General features: G+C 36.6%; 2 protein-coding genes across 2 annotated transcripts; both read left to right on the top strand.

Moving 5' to 3' along the window:
* Window positions 1-583: 583 nt before the first annotated feature.
* LOC311281027 (solute carrier family 22 member 7) lies at window positions 584-4,261 on the top strand (the record flags this gene model as incomplete). The annotated part of the gene is made up of 10 exons (XM_084393655.1): window positions 584-964; window positions 1,045-1,148; window positions 1,518-1,672; window positions 1,802-1,970; window positions 2,128-2,251; window positions 3,081-3,190; window positions 3,293-3,507; window positions 3,611-3,719; window positions 3,822-4,028; window positions 4,118-4,261. The coding sequence occupies 10 exons, from the start codon at window positions 584-586 to the stop codon at window positions 4,215-4,217; spliced, it is 1,674 nt and encodes a 557-aa protein (XP_084249781.1). The 3' UTR covers window positions 4,218-4,261.
* Window positions 4,262-6,417: 2,156 nt separating this feature from the next.
* Window positions 6,418-15,132, top strand: slc22a7b.3 (solute carrier family 22 member 7b, tandem duplicate 3; the record flags this gene model as incomplete). The annotated part of the gene is made up of 10 exons (XM_084393656.1): window positions 6,418-6,798; window positions 8,418-8,521; window positions 8,637-8,791; window positions 8,894-9,062; window positions 9,564-9,687; window positions 9,800-9,906; window positions 12,561-12,775; window positions 13,526-13,634; window positions 14,437-14,643; window positions 14,860-15,132. The coding sequence occupies 10 exons, from the start codon at window positions 6,418-6,420 to the stop codon at window positions 14,933-14,935; spliced, it is 1,647 nt and encodes a 548-aa protein (XP_084249782.1). The 3' UTR covers window positions 14,936-15,132.
* Between the last annotated feature and the right edge of the window lie 96 nt (window positions 15,133-15,228).

Genomic DNA, 15,228 nt, shown 5'->3' with positions numbered 1-15,228 from the left:
ATAACTTTTTTATTTTAGTAAATTTTCAAATATAATTTATACCCTACTCAAGTCACATGATCCTTCAGAAAATGTCCTAAAATACTAATTTGGTGCTCAACATTTCTTATCAATGTTGAAAACAGTTGTGCTGTTATTATATTAAGATTTTGTGGAAAGAACAGCATTTATTTGGAATAGAAATCCAAAATAAATACCTTGTAATATAGATGCCTTTTGATCAATTTAATGCAATATTGCTGAATAAAATTAATGACAAAATTCATGCTAAACAATTTGTCAGTTTAGAGAATCAAAGTGAACAGACTTTGGCTGCCTAAGAATTTGAAAGAAGCAGTTAATGTGTCTGAGTACAAAGTTAGCATGAACTCAGAATGACAAAGCAAGAATTAACTTCTTTTATAAAATTACCATAATGTAAAGTTTCAACCAAAGGGTTTAATTTTTACAAATGTTCCACAGAGCTTTAGACATCCCCCCTGTTAACCATTTTCTTCCCTTAGAGTGTTATGATTGTGGGGTATGAACTCAACGTCCAGGTGAGACAGATCCACAACCAGGTCAAGCACAACAGAGCACAAAGATGAAGTTTGAAGATCTTCTCTCAGAAATTAATGGATTCGGAAGGTTTCAGAAGATGGTCCTGATCATCAACTTCTTTGGTCGATTCAGTCTAGCGTGTCATTTCCTGTTAGGCAACTTCATTGCTGTCATCCCGTCTCATCACTGCGATATCGGCTCTCTGGATGCTGACGGGATCCTTGGGAATCTGAGTCGAGAAGAGAGACTGACTGTCAGTATTCCTGCACAGGAGGATGGGACTCCTGCTTCCTGTCACATGTTCTCGTATCCTCAGTTCCACCTGCTGATGAACTCCTCCAGCAGCACAGAACTTCCTGTAGTGGAGTGTCAGAATGGATGGGAGTATGACAACAGCACATTCATCAGCACTCTCGCCACACAGGTAGTCTCTTGCTTTTTATGTATCGCTGATTTATTGTACTCTATTCTAGTTGTGGCCTCTTTCTCTCTTTTTCTGTTCAGTGGGATTTAGTGTGTGACAACAGAGCACTGAGCAGATTGACAACCACCATCTTCTTCATTGGGGTCATGTTTGGAGCAGCTGCTTACGGGAGCCTGAGTGCAATGTTAGTGCAACTAAACATTGATATGTGTTTTTACCATCTCAAAATGAGCTCAATACATTTCTTAAAGGCATAGTTAACCATAAAATGAAAATTCTGTCATAATTTACTTATGACGGTCCAGACCTATATGAGTTTTTTCTGTGGAACACAGACAGTTCTAGTAACCATTCATTTCCATTATATGGTCAAAAATAAAATCCACAAAAATATTCCAAAAGTTCCAAAGAAAGTCATACAGGTTGGGAAACGACATGATGAGTAAATTCTGACAGTAAATGCTGACATTTTTGGGTGCATTTTGGTGACCCTTGATGTGTTTGTACTAGGACTGGAGTGTTTCTAAATGGATACATGTCTTATTCTACACAGGTATGGGCGTAAGCCGATGTTGCTGGTGTCGCATATATCAGGAATGGGTTTTGGATTGTGTAGTGCTTTTTCTTCCTCCTTCACCATGTTTGCAGTGCTGAGATTCTTCACTGGATTCACCATCACTGGCAGTGTCATCATCTCCACCGTACTCAGTGAGGAGAACCTTTCTATTTTAGTTTTGTTTTTGTTGTGCTTTTAAAACAGCACACAGTAGTGTTTCTAAAATGAAGACGTGTCATTGTAAGTGATGTTGGTTCTTTTGTTCATTCATTCTTTATCAGATGTGGAGTGGGTGAGCATTGAGCACAGAAAGCTTGTAGGGGTGATTGACAGCCTGTCTTGGACATTTGCCTTCATGAGCTTTTCACTGATTGCATACTTTATTCGAGACTGGAGATGGCTGACAGTTTCCATCTCATTGCCCACCATTATTGCCATAATCACTTGGTGGTGAGTATAAATAAACCGATACTAAGTAGATGTCTTAAAATATCTCTAAGTCATTTGGTACATTAAATATGCCTTTTCCAAGAAAGTCGCTTGGAGATCAAAATAAAAGCAGTACATTCTCAACATGAAATAATCATAAATGTGAATAATGTTATAGGTGGATTCCAGAGTCGGCTCGGTGGCTGATTGCTAATGGGAAGGCAGATAAAGCTTATAATTATCTTCATAAATGTGCTGTCATGAATCGTAAAAAAGAAGCCACTGCTAGGATAAAACCTGAGGTAAGAGATTCCAGAGAGAAATCTAAAATGTCAGTAAAAATATCAGCAACATCTTTTACTAGCAATGAATGGTACAGTACAGGGTCATTCCGAGTAAAATCAACCACATTTCAGAAACTTTCTCGGCGCAAATTTTTTATTTTATTAAAAAATGTTCTGTAGAAAGACCAACATAAATAGTAATGAAAGCCAAAATATTAAAAGTCACAGATGTACTGAGTAATCCACTATTTTGTAGAAGGGGGTCAAAATGACAAATATTTTCACCTGAGATTTGGAGCCAAATTCCTTTTAGTATCTTCATTTTAAAGGCCCCCAATGGTTCAATCCCAGAGATTTGGAGATCTTAATGCGGCTCCATGAGTAAATTGGTAAATTGTACACACTTTCAGTGGTCAAAAACCAAACGTGGGTTACTTTCCATACAGCTGATACTTTTTTTCTTTTAAAGAGGAATATCTGAACATAATGTTTGTTCTTACTCAGTAAATATACATCTGTGACATTTAATATTTTGGCTTTCATCACTATTTATGTTTGTCTTTAAAGCAGTGAAACAGAACATTGAAAAAGGAAAAAATGTAGAGTAGGTTGTTGATTAGATGGAATTAGATCTGAATGCGAGTTTGCAGTCGAAAGGGGCAGGTTTAAGCTTATGAAATAATTGGAGAAGTCCAGCATACATCATCAGAGAGTCTGTCATTTCTAAAAAAAATAAAAATAACACATTGTTTACAATGGTGTTAATAGGGTTTGTTTTCTTGCTTTTACTTTAGCATAGTTTGCTTACATAGAATCTGAACATCTTTGTTTTTCTCTCTCTGTCTAGGAGTTGGCTAAAATCATAGTTACTGGAAGAGGAAACAGGAAGTATTCATACCTGGATCTGATCAAGACTCCTAAGATGAGGAGACTGGCTTTGCTCACAGGAATCACCTGGTGTGTCAAATCACAATCACAAACACACACCACAGTGGCATCAGTGAAAGGGTGTTCAGATTAATCTAATTTTGCACATTCCTTCTGCTTTCTAACTGCCAGGTTTTCTGTCGCCACTGTTGCCTATGGAATTAGTTTTAACATTTCAAGCTTTGGACTAAATATGTACCTCACTCAGTTTGTGTATGGTGCAATTGAGATTCCTGCCAAATCGAGCATCTATTATCTGCTAGATAAGTTTGGAAGACACATAACTCAAGCTGGATCCTTGCTATTGGTTGGAATCAGCCTCGTGATTAACATATTCATACCCAAAGGTGAGAGACTTACAACTTATTGACTTTTTGACATGAAGAATGAAATGACAATGTAGGTTTGGTGAAAAGATCCAGTGCAACAATGATTTCTCTTGCCATTCAGATAAGACAGTGGTTCGTACGGTAATAGCCGTGCTGGGAAAAGGCTGCTCCGCCACGTCTTTTGGTACAGTTATTTTATACAGTTCTGAGCTTTACCCCACTGTTTTAAGGTAGGAAAACTAACTTCATGCTCAGTTGTATGTAAGTAAAACTATATTCAGCATCAGCAACTAATTATTTATGTATTTATTGAAATGTCGCGCTGCCCGTAGGCAAAATGGGATGGGCTATAATTCCTTCGTGGCACGTCTCGGTGTGTCTGTGGCTCCTCTGATCTTGCTATCGGATGATATATGGAGCCATTTCTCTCAAGTCATCTTGTCTTCCATTGCACTCTCTGCTGCTTTCGTGGCTTATCAGCTCCCAGAGACACGAGGCAGGTGTCTGCCGGAGACTATAGAGGATGTTGAGGGAATCAGGCAAGGTTATGTGGAAAAACTATTTAGTCTATGTATTGTGTTTCCATGAAACTGAACCCTTAAGATTTAACATTTGCTTCTCATCTCAGGAAGGGCACTGATGGCTCACCACTACAAGATCGAAAAATGGAGGAAAAAGAAGGCAGTCGGGTGAAATGGAAAGATGATTTAATTTTGCAGAACACATAACTATAGCATCCATAGATCCATAAAATTTCCTATTTATGTGTTACTGTATCATTTAATTAAACAATTTTAAGAGAAATGTGAAGGGAGGTGTTGCATTTTTTCTCATTGTGTTTACTGTTTTAGTCAGAATTCCCATATATATACTCATTATTCCACATATATGGGAATATCATAGAAATAGCTCAAAGGCTTTTTACTCTGTCATTCTCACACCTTTATTTTGATAAATTAATCCATCAACATCAAAACAGCAAAAATTGGTTTCACAAAGCAGGAACTAGTAAATTTCTACAGGACAACAAATAATTGGTGCCTATAGAAACATGGTTTATAAAATCAAGGCTTGGCACTGGTTTACTAACTTCATAAGTACAGTTTATCAAAATGCTTTATCTGGTATGATTGCGGAAGACATGTTAACTTGAAGCTTGAATTACTGTCTGTTAACCAGTAATCTGGAACGCTGCCCTAGTGCTTATCAATAAGATTTTAAAAAATGCAGAATGTTAGTATTTATCAATAGAGAAGAATATTAAAGGGGTCATATAATGGTACATGCACTTTTACAAGTTGATTGCACTGAAATGTCTGTTGGCAGTGCCTGTACACAACCATCCTATCATGATTAAAATCCATCCAGTGGTTTTGTTTTAATCTCCTTATATGTTTGACCATCTATGAAATCAAGCCGTTCGATATTGTGACGTCATAAGATCGTACGCCCCTCCCGCGATTGTGATTGACAGCCGTGCTTCAACACAAGACCCGCCCTGAGCAAGCTGTGACAGCCGTCATCATAGTAGTCCGCCATTGTTGATATGCTGGAGTAGAATGGCGTCTACGCGATTGTGGTGTTCTGTTCTTAGATGTAATAAGGAACACAGCAGTCATTTGGATGTTCCTAAATCTGAGCCGTTATAGATGCAGTGGCTGAGTTTTGTTTTTTAAGTGATATGCCCAAAGGATTGACGCGGGGATTCCCTCACGGGGATTCCCCACGATTGTCTGTGCTTTCATGTTTACGCGAATCATTTCACACCAGACAGCTTTACAAACGAGAAAAAACGGATCGGTACCAACGTGTTACTGCTGAACCTCCAGAAGATGTGAGTGTAATGTTTTATTAACCTTTATATTAGTATTTATATTAATCTTTGCGAAATTTGCAAACCTTGCTGCAGGCTTCAGGATGAATGCATCTAAGGTTTACACTCAGGGTACATTACAGCATGTTTTCTATGTACGGCGTTCTCAATATAATTCATAATCCCACGTTTATAATGAACAACGCGTGGTTATTGTGTTACAAACGGTGTACGCACAGAACAGAGGGGTGGGGTGAGCAAAGCTCATTATCATTTAAAGACACATGCACTGAAACGGCGTGCTGAAAACAGAGCTGTTTTTGACCAGGTAAAATTAGTGTTTTCTTACAATACTAATGAGAATTTTTAATTAAAGTATATTACAAACTTTTAATTTAGACCCTAAAGAATCATATTAGCTTGTACAAAAATGGCATTATATGACCCCTTTAATAGAAGTGTTTGATTTCTTTGAGTCTATTTCTTTCCTGTAAGTACACACAATGTTAAATGTCCAATTAAAGGCTGCAACATTGATTTAATCCTCTTGATACAGAAGTTTTGTGAACCACAAATTCTTTGCACAATAAGCATGTTGGATAATAGCAAAGGTAATATGAGAAGATCATAACAATCAGAGACAAAGTTTGCCTTTTTTCTGCAAACTCCATTTCCTACAAAGAGGAAATTGATTAAAAAAAACAGACTGAGATTGTTTATGACATATTGATTCATGCATGCACAAAACAATCATGTATACTAGCCAAACTGTGCTAGTGTGAATGCCAGTTGCTGACAAGATACAGTAGGCTATCATTGGTAAGGAAAGGTGTCAATGTCCACACACATTAACCAAGTGAACTGCACACATGGCGAAACACTCTTTAACAACAACTTACAAATCATTCACCACAAGCTACTATGGATGAAAGCTCATATGAAGATATGGACACACACACATTTCAAACACAGACATACAACCACAGCAGTTTTAATAATGACCAAAGTACAAGCTGCATCTGACTTCCAGTTACCAACCTTTGATAAAAGCTCAGCACATAAACCAAGCATTTTGTAAGAAGACACAGAGGGAATTCTGTGCATCAATAAAAAGCATGAAGTTTGATGATCTAATTGCGGAGATCAATGGCTTCGGCAGGTTCCAGACGATGATTATTTGCATCAGTTTTGTAGGACGATTCACTATACCGTGCCACTTTCTACTAAGCAACTTTATCGCCGCCATCCCGTCTCACCATTGTGACATTAGTTCTCTGGATGCTGAGGGAATTTTTGGGAATTTGAGTCGGGAGCAGAAACTTGCTGCCAGTATTCCAGCGCAGGAAGATGGGACTCCTGCTTCTTGTCTCATGTTTTCTTATCCTCAGTTCCATCTGTTGGCAAACTCCTCCAGCAGCACAGAACGTCCTGTAGTGGAGTGTCAGAATGGATGGGAGTATGACAACAGCACATTCATCAGCACTCTCGCCACACAGGTGAGATTTCAATGAAGAAGGTGCTGCACTTCACAACCTCAAGGATGTGCCTGTATACTGACAAATCCAACGAGTTAACTCAAATCATTTGAGGGGTAACACTTTATAATGTTTCATTTTGTAATGAAATGTTTCATTTCATTTATAATGTTTACATTAAAGTTAACTACATTAACTAACAATGAACAATACTTTCACAGCATTTATAACCTGATGTTAATTTAAACACTTACCAATACATTTTTTAAATGAAAATTGGTATCTGTTAACATTAGTTAATGCACTGTGAAGTAACATGAACAAACAACGAACGATTGCCTTTTTTTCTAACATTAACAAATGTTAATGCAGTTTAAAAAAAAAATTGCTTACAGAATTTTTCAAACTAGGGCTCCTTTTCTCTAAACTCTACACACAAAACACACACAGCATGCAAAACATTACACATCTCTTGCAGAAGCAAACAATTAATACATAACTGTTTTAACGCTTTTAAAAAATGTTTGTTTTTTTGTGTGTGTAGTAACTCTACACACAAACCATTAAATGATTAGCCACATACACGCCAAACTACGCAGATGTGAAAAATGTAAAACACTCGTGTCTTTTGCTTGTTCAGTGTGCATGAGTTTGTCATAGCACTTACACGTACATGTATGTGCACAAATACACTGTATATACAGTATGCATGCACAATTGATGAACTTTACAGTTATTGAACTGAACTGAATCAACACTGAGCTGTATATGATGACACTTTTGGCTTGTTAGAGCTACTTTACAGCAGAATTTTTTACTGCAGTGTTACTTTTTAAACAATATGTATTGTATAGAAACATAGGTGGCTTGACTTGTATGCATATCCAGTACATATTTACAAAATAAACAGAAATGCAAAGGTAAAACATTTTGTTTTAATTTCTAAGTGATCAAATTAAGCATATTTGCTTTAAACAGAAATGCAAGGGGGGTAATGAAACACAAGAGCTGTTAGTTTAGAATAATGTGTCTAATGTAGAGAACTGTGTTTAGCATTTTGCACACACACACACACACACACACAAAAATTTTTTACAATTGCAAACTGAGTGTAAACCATAAAATGTGCTAGCAGTTTTGCAGACTTGGTCTGAAGATATCTATGAGTGACCACTTTTAGTGTGGAAGAATAAAAAAATAAAATAAAAACTGTAAATGTTGTATGCTAATTATTTACAAACCAATATTTATTGTATGAATGCTGTGAAGAGAGAGAAATTGTCTTACTATTAAAATACACTATAAACTCTACTCAAATACATTCTAAATTGAGCAAAATCTATTTAAATTTAACATAAAATTAACTCAAGCAAGTCAGTAGTAGGTAATTATTGGCTAGGAATTCTGCATGTGCAATACAATAAATAAATAAAAAGTTTTCCCCTGCCCTTGACATCCAACCAATAAATAAATAAATGAATCTGTTAGTTGGGGAACTTGAGGGGTAATTTGACAAATGAATGGTTGCAGGTTCATGCACATCTACATCTAGTTTTGAAAGTCTTTTAGTTCATGAAGCAGTTCATCACGACAGTTACTGTTTAAGAATAGTAATTTCCCCATCTCTCTTCATTTCACAGTGGGATCTAGTATGTGATAACAGAGGTCTGAATAAAGCTGTGGCCACCATCTTCTTCGTTGGAGTGATGTTTGGAGCAGCTTTTTATGGAGGCATGAGTGACAGGTGATGTTTCATTAAAAATAGACCTGTGTATTATAATAAATTATGTACATTTTATGAACACAGCCAAAAGCATGAAATGTTCTGTATAAAAAAACATACTCTGTTTGGCATGTAGATTTGGGCGTAAGCCAATGCTGCTGGTGTCGTATATATCAGGAATGGCTTTTGCATTGGCCAGCATCTTTTCTTCCTCCTTCATCATGTTTGCAGTGCTGAGATTCTTTAGTGGATTCACCATCACTGGCATTGTTATCGTCTCATCCGTACTCAGTAAGAACCTCTCTCTCTCAGTCTCAATGCCTCAGATTATGATTGAAAGTGAATATAAAACAAAGGAAAAGGGCCTTATCGTATATATGTGTCTTTCTCCAGATGTGGAGTGGGTGGACATTCAGCACAGGAGACTAGTATGTATAATTGACAGTATGGCATGGGCTTTTGGGAGCACCTCATTGTCTCTTATTGCGTTCTGTATCAGAGACTGGAGATGGCTGACAGTGGCCGTCACTTCACCTTTACTACTGTGCACAGTCCTCTGGTGGTAATGGGCCTTACATATTCTTTCTGTCTAATTTAAAGCACAAATTAGTCAGTACAGCCCTAAAGACATGCCCTGTCCAAGTACCCGGATTCTGAAGTGCGCATGCCACTGGAGACTTTTCAATCCCATGAGGCCACGGGGGTGATTTATGAATGGCAGTGAAGCAATGCAACTCACGCCATAGATCACATTAATTTCACATCTGAATTTCATTCCTACTACACACATTCATCCTATAGAACACACTTTTTTAACGTTTGCTAAGTACATTTCAAATCAAATGCAGTACCTACTTAGTTTGGGCTTTCGGACGCAGCATTGTTTTTTAAAAGATGAACATTTAACTTGAGTGCCATGTTTTTAGAATGCCGTGTCAAACACGTCTGTCTAGTATAGTGCATGTTTACTTAGAAAACTATGAAAAAGCAGAGGATTGTAATGCAAAAATGCATTCCGTCTGAACGACCCCCATGTTTTATAGAGTAAATGTTTCTTATCTAGGTGGGTTCCAGAGTCGGCTCGGTGGCTGATAGCCAATGGGAAGGCAGAGAGAGCTCATTTTTATCTTCATAAATGTGCTGTCATGAATCGCAAGGAGGAAGTTATCTCAAGAATCAAACCTGAGGTGAGAGAAAATATATATTTTCGATTTTACAGTAAATGCTGGATTGACAAATGGTCACTTTAAAACAACTGTCTGTCAGTAGGCTAACGATAGCTCTGTCTTTCTTCTATAGGATCTCTCTATCATAGTAACAGATCAAGGAAAGAAAAATTATTCGTACCTGGACCTTGTCAGAACCCCTAAGATGAGGAGACTGGCTATGCTCACAGGAACCATTTGGTGTGTAACTGGTTATGCACAACAAACTTCCGTATTCTGTAAATCAGATTGCATTGCTTCCATTCGTTTGTGTGCTTTATTAAATATAGAGAGCTGTTTTACTTAAAATGCCTTCAAATAAGTGAGCAAAGATGAGCATAACAGATGTCCATCCCATATGCAGATTGATATCTAAATGTTATATATATATATATATATATATATATATATATATATATATATACACATATATACATATATTTCTTCTTCTCACTAAAATTCGGATATTAAAATTGAAGAAAACACCAACAATGAAAATAACTAGGTTAGCTGATTACCTTAAAAGCCCATAGAATCCGCCGTTAACACTTTCTCAGACAAGCTGATGCGATGAGATTTGTTTTCCTGTTTGCGCATGTGACGTTCGACATAAAGCCTAGTGAATCCTCTAATGAGCATGTGCTAACTTTATAGAGTGCAGTAGTGCCCGCCCACTTTTTCAGCAGTCTTGGTTCTGGAAGTATTTTTCGCATTCAGTTTTTTTTTTTTTTTTACGTTTTCATTAAAGAGGTAGGCCTATAAGAGACGTACCAAACCAACCAGCTAAGAGGTGAATCACAACATTAAAAACATTGATTTTAAGGGGGGAAAAGTATTTGAAAATTGGACAAAAAGGTTCAAGACAGTGTAAAAATTGTCTAGATCCGGAGGAAGAGTGACCTCTGACCCGATGCGTGACTTATTGATGAATGCGGAAGCACAGAGGATAGAGCAAATCAAAACACCGGTCATGAATTAGAATGAAATATCGGATGATTTCGATATAAGAGAAGAGGAGCTTGAGCTCAGTTTTGAGTTTTTTGTTACCCAGCCCTATTTGTTTGAACCGCAAGAGGCTTCTACTCTCACCTAAGCTTACGCTACTCCTACATCCTACGTCATGCGTCGGGTCAGAAGTCACTCTTCTCCTGGAACTCGACTTGCGTACGACCGTTACTGGAAGCCAGTGATTATAGTTTATACAGTTATGAATATATATTTTTTTCTAACAAAAATGCATTGCTTCGCTTCAGAAGGCCTTTATTAACACCCATGGAGCCATATGGATTACTTTTATGATGGATAGATGCGCTTTTTTGGGCTTCAAAATCTAAGGTACCATTCACTCCCATTATAAAGCTTGGAAGAGCCAGAACACTTTTTAATATAACTCCGATTGTGTTTGGCTGAAAGAAGAAAGTCATATAGGCCTACACCTAGAATGGCTTGAGGGTGAGTAAATTATGGGATACTTTTCATTTTTGGGTGAACTATCCCTTTAGCAGTTGATAAGTAGCCTAATTGTTTAAAATCCATTTCCCTGTAAAAAAAAAAAAAAAGAATGAATGGGATTTTTACTTCTGGAACCTGGCTGTTGAACTCTATTAGCCTTCAGCCGCACTAGATTAGAGAACATGGACATTAAGGTGGCCCTTATTTTTCAAGTTTTGATTTATAATTGTCTGAACCCCTCAAGTTGTTCCAATACATGAAAAAATTATTCAGGCAAAATATGAGCTCATTTGAACAATATTTAGAGGTGGCTCGATGACGTTGAAGTTTTGTATAATCAGTTATTATGCTCAATTTGTGATAATTACCACTTGCCTAATTTTATCTCAACTATTTAAATTACATACTTGCTTATTTAATGGCAATTCTGAATTTACACCTATTTTGCACAAAAGATATTCTATGGATTTCTTGCAGAAGCATAAATTGTGTTATTTTGCCACTTTTGTGACTTATTTCAAGTATTTGTCATTACTGGCTGTGATTTGCGGTCGTCGGCACTTCAGCACTTCGCAAGCAACAGAGCCCAATGGCGACGGGAGGGACAGTTGCTACGCGCTCGCAAGATTATCTTGTTAGCCATGTGGAAGGAATTGAAGGGACTACCCACTGGGACCATCGTTCTCTGCCATTTTTTACATCGTCACAATGTTCTGAAAAAGGATATTCGAGCAGCAGCAAACAATACCATACAGAGAGTGGAAGAATTTTGGTTCCGGGCAAGAATTCCGGTCAAGCATCGACAGGACTCCGTTAAAAAACTCGAGCAATTATTTTGTGACTGGAAGGGGTTGAAAAAGAACAAGAATCGCCAAACAAAGACTCAACGGGCTAACGAAGCCACTTTCACAGAAATGCTTGGTGTTAAGAAACTCTGAACTATTGACTTTGACCTGTGCAAACTGTGAAAAGATGCGTATCATCAGTTATCTTACAATAGTCAAATGTATGTTGTGTAAGATTTATTTGGTTAAATAATTAATATTGTACTCACATTGAACTGTGATCAAGTAATAGGCTACATGATTTGATGCATTCTGCAAACTGTGTATAGTATTGAATACAATGCTCAATGCTAAACGTTTTAGAATGAAGAATTTTGCTGACTTGTAGAATTCCCTACAAAAATAGCAAACTTTCATGTGCTTGAGCTACCTCTAAATATTAATATTTCTGCCCCATTTTTTTTCTGGGGTGTTTTTAGCATAAATGGAACAACTCTGGAGGGTCAGGCTGCAGAAAAATGAAAAACAAAAAAATGCGTACACTTAAGGGCCACCCTAATGGACATACTTTATTGTTTGAATAATAAATTATCTTTAATGACTTTTCACCTCTTGCAGGTTTTGTGTTGCCACTATAACCTATGGTATAAGCCTCAACATCACTGGCTTTGGACTAAATATGTACCTCACTCAGTTTGTGTATGGAGCCATTGAGGTTCCATCCAAACTGATCGTATATTACCTGCTGGAGAAGATTGGCAGACGTAAAACCGAAGCAGGAGCTCATCTATTGGCTGGAATCAGTCTTATGATCAACATATTCATACCCAAAGGTGAGACTAGCAAAACCAACCCATGATTGCACAATATCACACGAGCAAGAGTCCTGTTGTTCTCGCATATCTAAAACAGCACGGCTGCTTTTATGCAACAGATGAATAAACAAGATGTTAAGTCTGCATTAGGCCTACATTTTAGACACCATATTGACAGTTACCTTGTTTTTTTTGCTCTGCCAACGAAAACAGTTCCAAACAAAGCCAAAGTAAAACGTTGCAAAGTACGAGCAGAGTAGTGGTGTTTTATTCCTGAATGAATCAGTGATTTTTGCCTTTATTTTTAATAGGATAGTATAGAATGGACAGGAAGCAAGGTGGGAGAGAGACGGGGGACGGATCGGGAAAGGTCCACGAGCCAGGATTTGAACTCGGGTCACCCGAAGCGCAACGACACTATATGTCGCTATATACGGCGCTATATGAATCAGCGTCTTTACATTAACCTCTCTCATAAAGACATTACCTTGTTTCGTTCCTGAATAAATCAGCAATTTCAGCAGTCGGTTGTACAGTGTGTACATGTGATTAAATGACAGTCACTTAAAAATCCCAATCATGGTATGCTGCTCAGTCGATTAGATAACTGTATAGCCTACGAAAACACTGTAATTGTTCAATGGACACTGTAGAAACGGCATAATCGCTGGACAACTTGAACTCATTAGGGAAACTAGCCACTAGAGGGATTACATTTGTTTATTCAGTCACACACACTGTGCTCAATTTCATCTCTTTCACACTCAGATCAGTGGATTGGTCGTACTGTGGTGGCAGTACTGGGTAAAGGTTTCGCGGTTGCTGCTTTTTCTACAATTGTATTATACAGCTCGGAGCTTTACCCCACTGTTCTCAGGTAACAGAACATATGATTAATGTGTATTTTACACTTCAAACTAAAATCTTTAAATTACTTAATTGTTATATTACTATTATTATTAGGCTATTATTAGCTAAAATTTAATTATATTTGCATTATTTGATATAAATATAACTGCACTACTTTATTTTGCATTGTTTATATGATACTCCTTTTACCTTTTAATAATGGTTCTTATTATCAACAATGTTGAAAACAGTTTTCACTGCTTAATTTCTGTAATAAAATTTAAAAGAACAGTATTTATTTGAAATAGAATTTTTTTAACATTATAAATGTCTTTACTGTCATTTTTGATCAGAACTGAATAAAGTAGAGCTTTTTTTTTTTTTTTTATCTTTCTTACCCCAAACTTTTAAATGGTACTGTATAAAAAAAATATATTAAGCAGCACAACAGTTTTCAACATTGATAGTAATAAGAAATGTTTCTTGAGCAACAAATCAGCAAATTAGAATAAAATCTGAAGGATCATGTGATGTTCTAATGATGCTAAAAAACAAAACAAAAAAAAACAATCAGCTTTGCCAACACAGGGACAAATTGTATTTTTAAATGTATTAAAATATAAAAAGTTCTTTAAAATTGTAATACTATTTCAGAATATTACTGTTTTTATTTTTAAGTAAATAAATGCAACCTTGGTGAGCATAAGAGACTTCTTTAAACAACATAATATATATATATATATATTATTCCAAACTTTTGACCGCAAAGTGCAAAATGTATGTCAATGTATAGAATATAAATAAAGAATTTATTTGATTGGGTCCTATAGGCAAAATGGGATGGGCTATAACTCGTTCCTGGCCCGTCTGGGTGTGTCTGTGGCTCCTCTAGTCCTGCTACTGGACAGTTTCTGGGGTCACTTCTCTCAGACCATCCTGTGTTCTGTGGCATTCGTCGCTTGTCTGGTGGCTTGGCAGTTACCTGAGACACGAGACCGGTGTCTACCAGAGACTATAGAGGATGTCGAGGGTACTGGGTGAGTCATAACCTATATTTTGTTTTGCAGCTATAGAAGACTCAAGCATGTAAAACACAAACCACTCAATTATTATTAGAGAATTAGCTTGAATATTGGGATCAATATAGGTACATTTAATCTCTGTTAAAAACACACTAAAAAGGAAACATACAAGGAAAGTTGAAGTTGTGTTCATTAACCAAATCAATTATGTGTTTTTATCATATTGAATAGGAAAAATCTCATTAAACATGGCAAGCAGGAAGACGTGGAGAAAATGAAAATGAATGAACCCACTGAAGACCACTGAGATTTGTGTACTTTCAATCTTTTTACCAAATGTATAATACAGACTGATGTTCTGTTGCTTAGTGTCATGTTCAGATTCCAAGAACAAGTGTCATGTTCAGATAAAAAAAAAAAAAAATGAAAGAACAATTCTAAAGGTCTTTTAAAACAGTTTTTATTAGTTACAAATATTTTTTTTTTTATAAGATTTACAAATTTCTCCAGTGCCATGTAATAATTAGAGATTTTCTAAATAAGATTAAATGGAGTTGTGAATGAATACACTGAAATTGTGAATCTGTGTATCTGTGTTTG

Source organism: Rutilus rutilus (genome assembly GCF_951802725.1).
Source record: "Rutilus rutilus genome assembly, chromosome: 21".
In the NCBI taxonomy this organism is placed as follows: domain Eukaryota; kingdom Metazoa; phylum Chordata; class Actinopteri; order Cypriniformes; family Leuciscidae; genus Rutilus; species Rutilus rutilus.
The sequence above is the reverse complement of the archived record's forward strand: the minus strand, read 5'-3'. Positions and strand labels throughout refer to the sequence as shown.